Here is a 13,448-nt window from a genome sequence, read left to right as displayed (position 1 = left end):
AAATATGATTAATCGAAGAAGAGATGATGTCTATTTTCACCTCATCGTCCCATAGAATCCATAACCCACCACTCAACCCTACTGCTGGAACAATATAATAATTTTTGTATAACACTTTTCTAATCCAATAATTTGAAGAAACTTGTGATAGTTTTGTTTCAGACAGAAAAACAATGGAAGGTTTAACTGCCCGGAGGAATGAATTTAAGGCCAGAATTGTCGGAGCATTCCCCACTCCCCGACAATTCCAACTTTGTACAATCATTGATCTTGCGGCCTTTGAGGGCTGGCCGCCACTACCCGGTTACTACCTTCACCATTTTCGAGTTTACTTCTCTTGTCTTCTACTTCGAGCATCTCTTCATCAACTATAACACACTCTCTGTCCCTCTTACTTCCTAGTAAACTTGGCTTAGAGGGGACAACCACATTACCTGTTCTTGCTAACTTCTTCAATGAATTTTTATTTACCTTAGTCACAATACGACCCATTTTCTTCCCTCTAACATCATTAATTGGTTGTGTTCCTGTCCCGATTCCAAAATGTAAAGTTACGTTCTCATTTGGACCTCCATCTAAACCTGCAGTCGAGTACAAATTTTTAACATTCGATAGTGAAAAACCTGTTGAAGAAGTCCCGGTTAGAACCAAAGACTCTTGATTTGTCTTCATCTTTTCATGGTCATTCGGGCACCCCATACCATGGAGGACTTCCTTGTCTGCCAATGCATTGTCGGGCACATCCCCAGAATTACACAGCGTCTTCGATAAGCCAACTTCTTCGCTTTCTTTCATACAGAGTTTCTGAACTTGAGTTATAATGGGCCTGGTCCCCATATTAGAAATAATTCCATTGTCTTTTGTTATATCTCGGCCCACATCATTAGTTGAACCAGATGCCTTTTTGATATATTTTGTTTCCAACTTCTCATTGCTCAAATCAACTTTGTTACTATCTATATCTTTTGAATTTGTGGATTCAATAATATTTTCCAAAGAAGCAGTGACAATTTTATTTAGCCTAAAAACTTGTTCACTTTCCATAGATAATGTTAAATTTCCTTCTCCTTCAGCTCTTACTTTAGGTAATTGATTTGATTGAGATTCTGATGAATCTTTTCCCGGCGATTTCCTTGAGCTCTCACCGGAAAGTTTTCCGGTGCTCAGATATCTGCTAGACTCCTCTGTTGATCTATCCCGTCCCCTGAAAGTTTTATTTTCTCTAAATTCAGCCTTCATATCTTCATTGAACCGAGGTAGTAACAACTTTCTAGCTTTTTCTTGCATTTCAATGGGCCATTTGCTAGAAATTTTCTCTCGAATGCCCGCTCTAGTAGGACAATCTGCCATTAAATGACCTACTCTCCCACAGAAATAACAACACTTGTACAATTTTTCATACTTAATTTGTAATGAGCATTGCTTGGAATCGACCAAATCAATCAATATTTTGGACTCGAGCGGCTTAGATATATCAATGCCGACTCTAATCCGAGCATATTTACCCCAATTTTTTGTCTCATTTCTATCAATTGGTTTCACTTCTCCTATAAGCTTCCCAATTTTTCCAATTGCTTCCACTGTCAGATATTCAATAGGTAATCCATGAATCTGTACATTAAATTCCATCTTTGTAAACACATAATCAGAAGGTAGTTTATTGCTACTGCATTGTTCCCATAACAATAAATCATTTTGAATGTACCATGGTGATCTCTCCTCAACGTGTTCTTTATCCGTTGTGAGTTCAAACTTGACAATATAAGCTTCTCCATGGAACTCCTTTAGCCATATGTTACCAATGGTTTCCAGACTTTCATCAATATATCCTTCAAAAGATTCCTATTCAATGATCTTCCTGAAATAAACTTGATGGCTAAACACCTTCTGCTCTCGTCAATCTCTACTGCATCTTCTTCTAAGAGCTTCAGTTTACTCTTATCTTTCTCACCCATTAAATCCCCCATAAGTGCAATCATATTTTCATACTCCTCTTCCATTAAACCCTAATAAAGTTTTCTTCAGTACCTAGCTTTTATCTTACCAATCACACTCTCCTATAGCTGGAGATTAATCAAAACTTTTGAAACTAACCGAGAAGATTACCTTCCCCACCAATCGTCTCCAGTTGAGACAGAGAAACCCTAGTCTTTGTTACTCTCTCCAGGGTAGTACTATTTAAGAATCAATGTATGACGCATTAATCACAATAGACAATAGTTGAATACGAAAGATATGATATGTTTTATTCCTTCTTTGTGTTGTTTTCTTTTGTTGGATTTTTCATTATAATTCAAATATTTATCCATATAATATTGTTAACTTAGAATTAATATATTTTGGGAAACAATTGTACTAGATGGACTACTAGTTTTTTTGTATTTTTGTTATGTTACAAGTTAATAGAAAAACTTCATGGCAATATAGTCGATATGGAAATATATATATATATATATATATATATATTTCTTATATACTATAGTATAATATATATCCAAAAAAAAAAAAATTTAATCCCCTAAATTTCTCAAATACCTTGTATACCTCAAATGTCTAATCTATAAATACAGACAATCACTTACCACAAAATTCATTAACCTTCAATCTAATCCTGCTATTGGTAATTGAGAAAGGGAAGTGACTTGTTTTCTCCTCTACTTTTAACAATCAAAATGGCTCAAATTACTTTCTTCAAATTATCCTTTTATCTATTAGGTGTATTTCTTTGTGCTCTTGCTCCAAGTTGGGCAGCAGACACCAAAGTTTCCATTTTTCCTTCTAATTGTGGCCGTATAGAATGTCCAAGTTTCGATGTCATTCATTCTGGAAACGACTTCGAAATTCGCCGATATAATTCTTCGTTGTGGATGTCCACTTCTCCAATCGAAAATATCTCCTTCGTAGATTCCACTAAAGTTGGTTTTCGACAGTAAGAATTTCAATCACCTTAAAAACGTTTGGAATTTGTTTAATTTCTAAAAATTTTCTAGTAACTTAATTGTTTTCACTTAAATAAATATATTGTGTAGTAGATATTTTGTCTAAAACAACTTACTTATTCATGTTTACACAGGCTATTTGCTTATATTCAAGGGAATAACAGTTACAACAAGAAAATAGAGATGACAGCTCCATTACTAACCCATGTCTCTCCAAGTGATGGTCCTTTATGTCATTCATCATTTATCATTAGCCTTTATATCCCTAAACGACATCATGCTAATCCACCTACGAGTAATGGTCTACAAGTTCAAAATTGGAGTACCAAATATGCCGCTGTTAGACAATTCGGTGGGTTTGCATCTGTTGACTCAGAAGTTGGACAAGAAGCTGCAACGCTCCATGCTAGTCTTGCAGGTTCTAAGTGGGCATCTCTGATTGAGAAAAGTCGGGCAACTAATCCTACTAAATCTAACTACACCGTGGCTCAATATAGTTCTCGATTCGATTACCAGAACAGGGTTAATGAGATCTGGATGCTGTTTGACATGGAGAATTAAAGAAGGTCATTGTTGTTAAATAATGCATTAAGTAGCTAAATTTTATCAAGATTCAATAAGTGTAGCAGTAGATTTTGACAAAATGGAACACAAATCAGAATGGGTGTTCTTGTTTGTGTTTTGATGAACAATTTTGCCTTTTCCATTATTTTCCTTCTATAATTAACAAAGAATAAACAATCTCAATCCTTTTCTTTAATCCCTACCCATTCCCTTGATTTATGTTGATTTGTTCTTTTTTTTTCTTCTTCAACTCATAACTAATCCCAAACAAACCCATATTAATAATAAATCATTTTTTCATGATTTTAATAAAGAATCCAAATTTCTTCTGCCATAGACAGGCTACATTATTTGTAATTGGAATTGGTTTGCTTGGATTAGGTCTATATCATAGGCTTCAATTTCTTTCTCAGACATAGTGTTATTGCTTGAGTGACAACACCAAACACTAAAAATCTGAAATCCATTGAAAACCAAAAGCTTTCTTATAATACCTTTCATTTTCTTATATTTTATGGCTTCTCTCACTAATTCATCCTTGAAGTAATGTTAGATAAAAACTACAAGAGTAACTGATTTAAAGACTGAGTGTCACTCTTTTTGAAAACTGGTCCTAAAGAAAAGTTGTCTAAAAAGTGCTTAGACAATGTTAATATCTCTTTTGAACGCCAAGGCTGGAGTAACTAGACACTCTCCTCCATGCATACTAGGACGAAGTTACAAAATACAACCATCTCTAAACCAATAGTTCATGTACCCGCATATTGGATCTAACTCTTCCTGAAAACTGACTTGTATGAAAATAATTGCTCAAGACTAATCTACTTTACAAGTTCTCCATTTCTTGTTTAAGAGTTTTTATTTTCGAAGACGATAATAGTTTAGTCTAAAACATTTCAAAATAGTAGAAAAATCCATTACTATTTCAAACTAAAAATAAATAGTGGTGCCTATATAATATATCGGTCGGGTTGGGTTGAGAAATGTCGGAGGTGCCTCTGGACAGCTACTTCAGTTTCTCTCTTTCTTTCTTTCTTTGAATTGTCAGCGTGCCTCGAACCCTTGACCCCTAAACGGAAGATTAAACTTCTTACAACTCCAACCAAGGTCGTTGGCAAGATGAATTAGGGTTCAACCGGTTCGAACCGGTCATGTACTCAAGTTGATTCTCATTCCTCTATGTTTTTGTTTGGGAAGTTTTATATACACTTACATTTACCATCATACATACACATCCACTTTGACTTGATCAATTTACTTGATCAAGTCAAAGTGTTATTCAGACACGCACTCTGGTTACCCTCTTCGTCTGATAAGTCGCTGACTCACATTCAAGTCTATGATTATTAGGGGTGGCGAGTATAGTAGAGTAGCCTATAGGAAATACAGGAGTGCTACATGTACAAAATTCTTGACTTAATGACTCATTTTCACTAAAAGACAAATACCTAAGCCTTCACCAGTATTCGCATTTTCTTGACCATGATAGGGAACCTTATTATCTGTATTGCCAAGAGTAGAATAGACATGTTGATTACCTCATGTATCTCCACACGAAGGATTCTCACCTCAAACGTTTGCCCTTGCTAACATTACTCCAAGATTGGCATGAGTACCATGACCTTCACCTTGGTAAGAGAAGTTGAGTCATTGACAACACTCATTTGCAAGATTACCAATTTTGTCACAGATTTGACAAATTGGCTTTTCATTACTACTTGCAGTCGCGTGTAACAATATGACTTCCCTTAAGAATTTTTTATGCAGCTTGAGATAACGGACAATCTAATAAAAACGACAACAAAAACCTAAACATAAAAAAGAGAAAACAAAATATAACGCTCGGCGATACAAATATGAAATAATAACAACTAACAAAACCAGGTAGTGTCCAATAAAACCATGCAAACTAAGAATATACTTGAACGGGAGATTTATGTTGTTCAACATGGAGGTTTCGCAATTAGACACCCACTCTGCAATATAGAGGTCACAGGTTCGATCTCATGGAAGTGCAAATACATTGATGGTGTATTAACTATCGAAGCCGATGTCCACAAAAAAAAAAAATAATCCTCTAAATAGCTGTGAAGTTTAGGAAATCGTATGACAGCGGGGATAGCTCAGTTGGGAGAGCGTCAGACTGAAGATCTGAAGGTCGCGTGTTCGATCCACGCTCACCGCAATCTAACATTTTTTTTTCCCTTTGACATATTTCCTTCATCTTTTTCCTATTTGGAGAATTAGCCAGGCAAAGTTGTCAGTTTATTCTTCTGACATTCTGTATTCTTTATTGCATTCCCAGTATATAAAAGACTCAAGTCTTATAAGGCTGTGTTTCTCAACTTCAACAAAGAAAGAAGAGGAGATGGATGAACAAAAAATTTCAACTTCCATCTGATTTTACTGTTAACAAAACCTTCTGAAGCAATACATGATTCATACAACAATATCCACATTTTGGTTTCATACATTTCTATATTAAAACGGCCATCCGAAGACTCCAAAAATCCCGTTTCCATTACTCGTCGATAACCATATTATCAACTCCCCCATCTGCATTTGATGCCGCTACATCTTCCAATCCCTTCCAAGTTAATTCTCGATGTTCTGCTAGTTCTTGCTTTTGGGCCTCTTTTTCTTGGTAATGTCTCTGACATTCTTCAAAAAGCTCGGCGTCCATCTCCAGAAACATTTTCCAGACATTACCAGTTAGCCCATGAACAGCCTGGTTCCAGTGGCCTTGTGTGTTTTTCTCCAGTGGTTCGAAAATGATCGGCAGAACTGTACTTCTGTTCTGAGCAATCAAGCTCACAATATGGTCGTTGTTCCACAAAAATAGGGCACGCTCCGCAACCTGTTGATGGATATCCATGAAAAAACTACTATAAGAATATAATTCAACAATCAAAGTTGCTTCTTTACTATCAAATATCATATGATTTTCCTTCATATATTTAGTGTTAATATCTTCTACTGACTTTCAACAATTTCCGTTAGCAATGTCTTTGCACCGCTATTATTTCATGCAAAAGATCAGAGAAGGTTCTAACTTCTAAGTTTAGCGGCACAATTTTGTGGTCTATTTCACACGAATTTCAATCGAAACTTCATTATTTCAACAAACTATTTTGGAAGAATCATAAAAAATCCCAGATGTAAATGACAACACTGTAGGCATGTGGCATAACTCAGAATAGGTTGGGCTCAGACTGTCTGCAATGAGATATTCGAGGAAAGCAATAACAGGTTGAGATTTCAAATTATCCAATAACTCAAGCTACAAAAAATGATCAGTGAATTTTGCGGATATTACTTCAGAGTCAGGTTTAAGCTTGGATGGTGTCTAACTACTATACCAACATATCTGCAGTTAGCCTCTTAGCCCACATGTCTTTCTAACAAAAATGGTGAAATTTGTAGTTTTTGGAAATATGAAAATTCACTCTTCTGTTTGTTAGATTCATGTCGACTAACAAAAATGGTGGTATTGCACCTAAATAGACACTACCAACCACCTACTCCCCCCAAGAGCTTCATGGTTTTATCAGTTTTCACATGCATATCATCTTGGTAAAGAAATGGCAAAACTACTTTTCACTGGATAAGAAAAACTTACCTAAAACTTCCGCAAATGTTTATTTTCCATCACATACTAACAATGGTCTGCCAGAAGGGTGTTTTCTACATTCATCGATGCATGGACATTTATTCTCCAAAATAAATTTCAGGATAATACTAAAGTCAAGTATGACTTGTCTATAGGTGTCCAAATAAGTATCATACTGCATCTATATTTTCAGTTTATCTATTGCATAAGTTAAAAGCTTAATGTTAGTCAGATGGCAACAATCCTCCGACTATAGACTCGAAGGCAAAGCCAAAAACTCATCTCTTGAGGAGGCTAAATTCCAAACGATTGTTCACAATGTCTATTGCTACTGATGTAATATGCTATAACTTTCTAAGCCAGTAAACATAAACCCTCAAAAGCATAAATATCCATTCATTGACGCAGTTTCACTTGCTCACATTTAAAAAGTACCAACCATATGATGATATAAATAGAACAAGGAATATCAAAGAAGAACTTGGTATCAAACCTGGAAATGTGAACTATTGAGACAGCGACCAATTTGTCTGAAAAGAGGAACCATGCAACGCTGAAACTCTGATGATTGGGTTGCCTCCAGCACTTCCTCTAGTTCTCCAAGAAAGAGAAGCTCCTTCTGACAGTTTATTACAGGCCAGTACTTCAATAACCCCCTTATAACAACTTCTGCTAGCTTGTAGTCCTTTTCAACAAATTGAGTAATGCAGTAAGCGAGCTGCTGATGATATAGAGCTAAAGATTTAGGCTTATGGAGAGGAATAAGAGCTCGAACAAGAAACAACTTATGTTCTTCTTTCATGGGAAGAGCAAAGCCATTTATTATGCTCCCCAAAATCTCTAATAATTCACTAATTCCACTATGTTTCCCTGTCTCAAATATAAACCGATAAAAAATATTATTGACCGCTTTCCTTATAAATGGACGATGAACCATGAACTTCCCATAAATCCGATGCAGGACGGTTTTTAAATAATCTCGTTCTCGAGGATCCTCAGAATCAAACAAATCAAGGATTTTCAAAACGAACGAATGATCAATATAACGTTTTGCAATCTTAGTATCTGTTTCAGATGACACAATGTATCTTAGCAGTAACTCGTATACAAGCTGTAAATGAGGCCAGGAAGGTTCAAGATATGGTTCTTCTTCCTCGGGATCGATATTCTCATTACCTGTATTCTCGTGGTAAGCTGGTGGCAGAGAACGGAAAATGTTTACCGATACCATTCGTATAAGTTCTTCTTGACATGATTCATTAAGCTTCCCTGAACCAGATTGGACATAATCTATAAGCTCGTGAAGGGCCTGACGCTTTGTTTCCTTCTCTCTAATCATTTTCATTGTATCGGAAAAATCGAAGAGAAGACTGCAAATCTGCAGCTTACGAATGAACAAGTTTTGACGATCCGAAACAGAAACATCTTTGAAATAGGGAAGGATTTCAACAACCCCTGAAGAACCTGGAATGGAAGCAGCAATGGCGGCCGGAGTTGGACCTCCACCACCCCCACCACCACCTTGTTGTTGTACATTGGAAACAGAAGAAGATACAGTAGTTCTAGATGCATGATTAACAGTTACATTAGATCCAGAATTCCTATAATCAGTGTGTAAAGGTTCATTTGCATCTGATTTAGGAACTTTTCGATGCCCAAGCTTTATAATTTTATTAAACATCTCTCTCACTTTATATTATATGAAACCCTAACTCAAAATCAGAACCCTAAAAATCTAAATTTTCTATATTTCCCTATTGTTCCACCAATTAATCAATAGAAAAAACTAGAAAACTGAATCTCTACAAAAATGTAAAATTTACAACACTAATTGTACCACACACAAAACAGAAATCTTTATTTTGTCTTCTTTGATTCTTTCTATCTATTCAATCTCCTTCTCTCTCTAAAATCTGGAAAGAAGAAAAAGGTAATACCTTTTCAAAATCAAATCTTCGAGAAACCCGAGCTAAATGACAAGGAATCACCGAAACCATCTGTAAGTGATGATCGGTGGAGTCTACCGGTACCGGAATAACACGTAGTTGATTTCCGGTAATAGATTTATCTGCATTCGTAAGAATTTTGATCGGTAGTTTAGAGAGAGAAAAATTGGGAGTGATGATGAAGAGAGAGAGAGAGAATTAACGATAAAACCTATAAACAGAAAAAAAGAAAACAAATGCTAAATTCTATATTTAACGGTCTAAAATATGTCGATTCTAAATTGAAATATTTTTGTTTTCGATAAATCTTGACGGTTGGATGTTCGATGTGTTTATAATCCTAGATAAGATGCTTTTCCACAAATAGATCAACATAGGATGGCTTTAGTAGCACGCACTTTAATACCTTTGGGCACTCATTTTATTTTTGGAGGTTCCAAATTCTTAATTTTTAGTTTTGCTTTATTAAGAAAAGAATATTAGTTTAATTACTAAGATTTTGTTTTAAGATTTGAATTTTTTTTTTCTTGGTTGTTAATAATTAACTAATATAGAACAAAAGTTGAAGGGAATCAAATCGATTCGAGTTACCACCCATAAAAGAGAACTGGAAAACGCTCTCGATTGTTGTTTTTAAACAAACGAGAGGGTGATTGAGAGACTTAAAACATTTTCTTTTACGAATAACTCGAGAATAACATTTTCTTTTAAAGAAAAGAAAAATGAAGAGAAAAAACTAATCTACCTCCTACAATGAGATGATAGAGTAAGACTCCAGAGCTTGATTGAATTACTACTACCCATTGATTAATGTCATTATAAGATAAGAAAAACATATAGAAGGATGAGTGGGTAGTATTGTTTTGTTTGCAAACTTATCCAAATGGGTTTCTTTCAATTCATCTCAAATTTTCAATATTTAATACTTGCAAGACTTTTGTGGCTATCACAATTGGACTATGACCCACTAATTAGATCAATCAAAAATACATTAACTAGCTAGATTTTGACATCTCATTTAAGAATGAGAGATAACTTCTAAGATTTTAAGAGTCCTTAATCTTTTCATTTAAAAAATTTCCTTGTTTCTCTACTTGTCTAAATTTCAGAGTATACGAGCTTAAAGTGTTCATAATCGTATCTCTGTGGGACCTTATTCCCCTTAGAAAAATACTATTTATAATACTTCGAGAACATTCGGTTCCCTAATGGTATAATTTCAGATTCGTATCTATAATAGTATTGGCTACAAGTAACCAACAAAGTCAGAGGTTAAGGGAAGCAACTCCTTTCAAATTGAAGGAGACATGTCTAGTATAATAAATTGAAGACAATCACTAAACCATCTTCTGGTTTGCTATATTTAGTGGTTAATCATCTACTTATTCCTCGTTGGATGTTGTGCATTCACAAGAGAGTAATAGGTGGGTAGTACTTTATATTCATGACTCATGAGAAAGCAAAACTTATACGATAAGGATTAAGCTAGTGTTGTACCTCTAAGATAGGCAAGCACGGTAATGCCAATAAAGAAGATAGAAGTGTGCGAAAGCTTCCCATGATTTCTTTTCTTGCATTTGAACTCTGTCATAACAAGAGATTAAAGAATGAAAAAAAAAATATCATCACTAACTTAAAAGTTTCAAGAATCAAACATAATGTGATTGAATTCATAAATCTATTGACTATGATGAGAAGATAACAAAATCAGAGTAAACAACAGCTCAGACCACTGACGAAATCTTCCTACAAGGATAGAAGCCGGTTTGCTATCTCATTGCTTTCCTTTTGGTATGAAGAGTCCTTATAAGATTATTAGCATCGTACCTCTTCTGTTTTCATTTGATCGAGGTTCGAAAAGCTTCTCTGAAGTTCAAAACTCAAGCTGAGAGATGTATAATGAATTTGTAGAAACAACTCAAAACAAGTAATGTTCTCACCAATAATCTCCACAAGAACAAAAGCCATCCTTGAAATGATGAAACCGATTTGCATCCCTAACAACTATCTCTCTTCCGACTAGCCTAGATATAACTTTAGTTGCTGCATGACAGTTAACACAAGCACGAAGGTTCTTTATTATTCTAAGAGTTGTACCAGGGGGTGTACTAATCAGTCCAAAAGCAATGGCTAGCCGTTCGCTATGATTACAAAGACTCTCCTCTTTATCTTCATTATTCAAGTCATGCAAATCCGAACTAGTATTAGGAACAAAACCTACTTCCTTCAACCTTCTCTCTAGGATATCAAGCTCTTGATAGATCTCTTTGGATTTCGGGTGTGATTTATCGCCCATCCGGAAAGCTTGAAGTTTACCATTTATCTCAATCATACTATACCCAAGATCTTTGCTTAGTCCTCTCTCTTTCATGAGGACTCGAACCTTGGAAACATGATTCCACATGCCAAGTGAAGCATAAAGATTCGAGAGTTGTACGTAGTGACCTGCATTTGATGGGTCTACAGAGAAAGCTTGTTCGGCTGCATATTCTCCTAACGTGACATGTCGATAGATTCTGCAAGCACTCAAGAGTGCTCCCCACACTGTAATTCCTGGTTCCATAGGCATTTTCGTAATGAAGTCATAAGCCTCGTCTAGATAACCACCACGGCCTAGAAGATCGACTACACAAGCATAGTGTTGATGTCGAGGCTCAATCTTGTAATTCTTCATCGATTGGAAATAGTCCCATCCTTCTTGAACTAAGCCTGAATGGTTGCAGGCCATTAGAAGCCCAAGAAAGGTTACATCATTTGGTTTTACTCCTGCCAATTTCATTTCATGGAAAAGTTCAATAGCTTCACGACCTCGTCCGTGCAATCCATAACCTACAATCATAGAGCTCCAAACTACCACATCTTTGTTCGATGTCCGATCAAATAAATTTCGCGCCGAAGCTATGCTTCCACATTTTGCGTACATGTCAATAAGAGCAGTGTTGACAAATACATCATTTTTATACTCACTTCCATCTATAATATCATCCATCCATCTTGCCAACTTTAGTGATCCTACTTGAGCACAAGCTATAATAGCAGATCGAACAGATACTGAATCAGGCTTCACATTCTTAGATATCATCTTACGAAAAAGCTCCACAGCTTCATCGGCATAGCCATTCTTTGCATACCCAGATATCATTGCATTCCATAGAATCACATTCGGCATCTCCATCTGATTAAACAACGATCTTGCTACCCTTACTTCCCCGCATTTTGCATACATTGCTGTAAGTGCAATTAGCAGGTCAGGTTCTAATTCGAGACCCATCTTAACAACAGAACTATGAACAGATTTCCCTTGTTCCAAGTCCTCAACGTCGGTATATGCCTTAAGAACACTCACAAGAGCAACCCAGTCTGGTTTTACATCCAGTTGTCTCATCTCACTAAAAATCTTCAAAGCTTCCAAAGGTTGGCCATTTTGGGCATAACCTGAAAGTATTGCAGTCCACGAAACAATAGTTCTATCACCCAAACAATCAAAACAAACACGGGCATGATTAATTTTCCCGCATTTAGCATATAATGCCACAATCCCATTCTGCACAAATACATCAGATTCAAATCCATGTCTGAATATCTGAGCATGAATTAACAAACCCATTCTCAATTCTGATGCACCACTACAAGCTTTGAGAATGGACGGAAGAGTAAACCTATCTGGACACACCCCTTCCATCTGCATCCTGGAATACATCTGAAGAGCTTCATTAAACAAGTTATGTCTCGAACACCCACGAATAATTGCATTCCAAAGAAAAATATTTGGTTCAGGCATTTCTTCAAACATCTTACGTGCATGATGAATCTCACCAACTTTTGAACAAGAATGTACAAATTTTGTTATTAGATAATTGCTTTCTTTCAATCCGGAAACAAGTAGTTGGGCATGGATTTGAAGGAGATGTCTTTTGTGGGTTGAATTATCTAACAGATTAGAGTAGAAAAAATCGAAATCAAAGTTCTTGTGGTGGTGGTGGTTTGAATCATGGTTGTATTGGTCGTCGTCTAAATGAAGTGATAATGAGGAAGAAGAAGAAGAAGAAAGATATTTGACCAACTGGGAAAAAGCGGGAAATTCAACTATATTTCTTGTTAAGGTGGTGGGAATTTTTCCAATATGATTCAAGGCCATGACTATTATTATGAGCTGATGATTTCATCAGCTTAATCGACAAACTTGAGAAGGAAATACAAATACATAGAAGAAGAAGAAGAAGAAGGAAATACTACGGATTACCGTTGGGAAGTTTTAAAGGGGCCTCCCTGTAGTGTTATTGGCACCCACCGTACCCGTTTAACTCCAATGTTCTGAAGCTGAAGGTAAACTAGAGCTTGGTTCCCACCTAATAGACTAAAGATTGATTTTGTTTTATAACCAAATCA

General features: G+C 35.9%; 3 protein-coding genes and 1 non-coding gene across 5 annotated transcripts; 2 read left to right on the top strand and 2 right to left on the bottom strand.

Annotated features, from left to right (window-relative positions):
• The first annotated feature begins 2,672 nt into the window (after nucleotides 1–2,672).
• On the top strand, nucleotides 2,673–3,500 carry LOC147546417 (uncharacterized). The gene is made up of 2 exons (XM_086635911.1): nucleotides 2,673–2,929; nucleotides 3,074–3,500. Exons 1-2 carry the CDS (start codon nucleotides 2,673–2,675, stop codon nucleotides 3,498–3,500), a joined length of 684 nt encoding a protein of 227 aa, XP_086492037.1.
• A 2,115-nt stretch (nucleotides 3,501–5,615) lies between these two features.
• TRNAF-GAA (transfer RNA phenylalanine (anticodon GAA)) lies at nucleotides 5,616–5,688 on the top strand. Its single transcript has one exon. It is a non-coding gene; the product is annotated as a tRNA-Phe (tRNA).
• A 186-nt stretch (nucleotides 5,689–5,874) lies between these two features.
• Nucleotides 5,875–9,272, bottom strand: LOC147546415 (serine/threonine protein phosphatase 2A 57 kDa regulatory subunit B' beta isoform-like). Its single transcript, XM_086638456.1, has 2 exons — nucleotides 7,607–9,272; nucleotides 5,875–6,360 (listed from the first exon to the last, which is right to left on the bottom strand). The coding sequence occupies exons 1-2, from the start codon at nucleotides 8,792–8,794 to the stop codon at nucleotides 6,025–6,027; spliced, it is 1,524 nt and encodes a 507-aa protein (XP_086494582.1). The 5' UTR covers nucleotides 8,795–9,272; the 3' UTR covers nucleotides 5,875–6,024.
• Nucleotides 9,273–10,601: 1,329 nt separating this feature from the next.
• On the bottom strand, nucleotides 10,602–13,328 carry MEF22 (mitochondrial editing factor 22). Of its 2 annotated transcripts, none has more exons than XR_015224322.1 (2): nucleotides 10,887–13,273; nucleotides 10,602–10,643 (listed from the first exon to the last, which is right to left on the bottom strand). XR_015224322.1 is itself a non-coding variant. In XM_086638455.1 (2 exons), coding segments are annotated over exons 1-2 (2,199 nt in total). In that variant the 5' UTR covers nucleotides 13,198–13,328; the 3' UTR covers nucleotides 10,602–10,642. The 2 variants fall into 2 exon arrangements, 1 of the variants encoding a protein (XP_086494581.1); XM_086638455.1 differs by having other exon boundaries at nucleotides 11,000–13,328.
• Between the last annotated feature and the right edge of the window lie 120 nt (nucleotides 13,329–13,448).

This window comes from Eschscholzia californica, unplaced genomic scaffold (genome assembly GCF_041429995.1).
Source record: "Eschscholzia californica isolate CP2 unplaced genomic scaffold, dmEscCali1.0.p SCAF_4, whole genome shotgun sequence".
Taxonomy (NCBI): Eukaryota; Viridiplantae; Streptophyta; class Magnoliopsida; order Ranunculales; family Papaveraceae; genus Eschscholzia; species Eschscholzia californica.
This window is presented reverse-complemented; position numbering and strand designations above follow the sequence as displayed.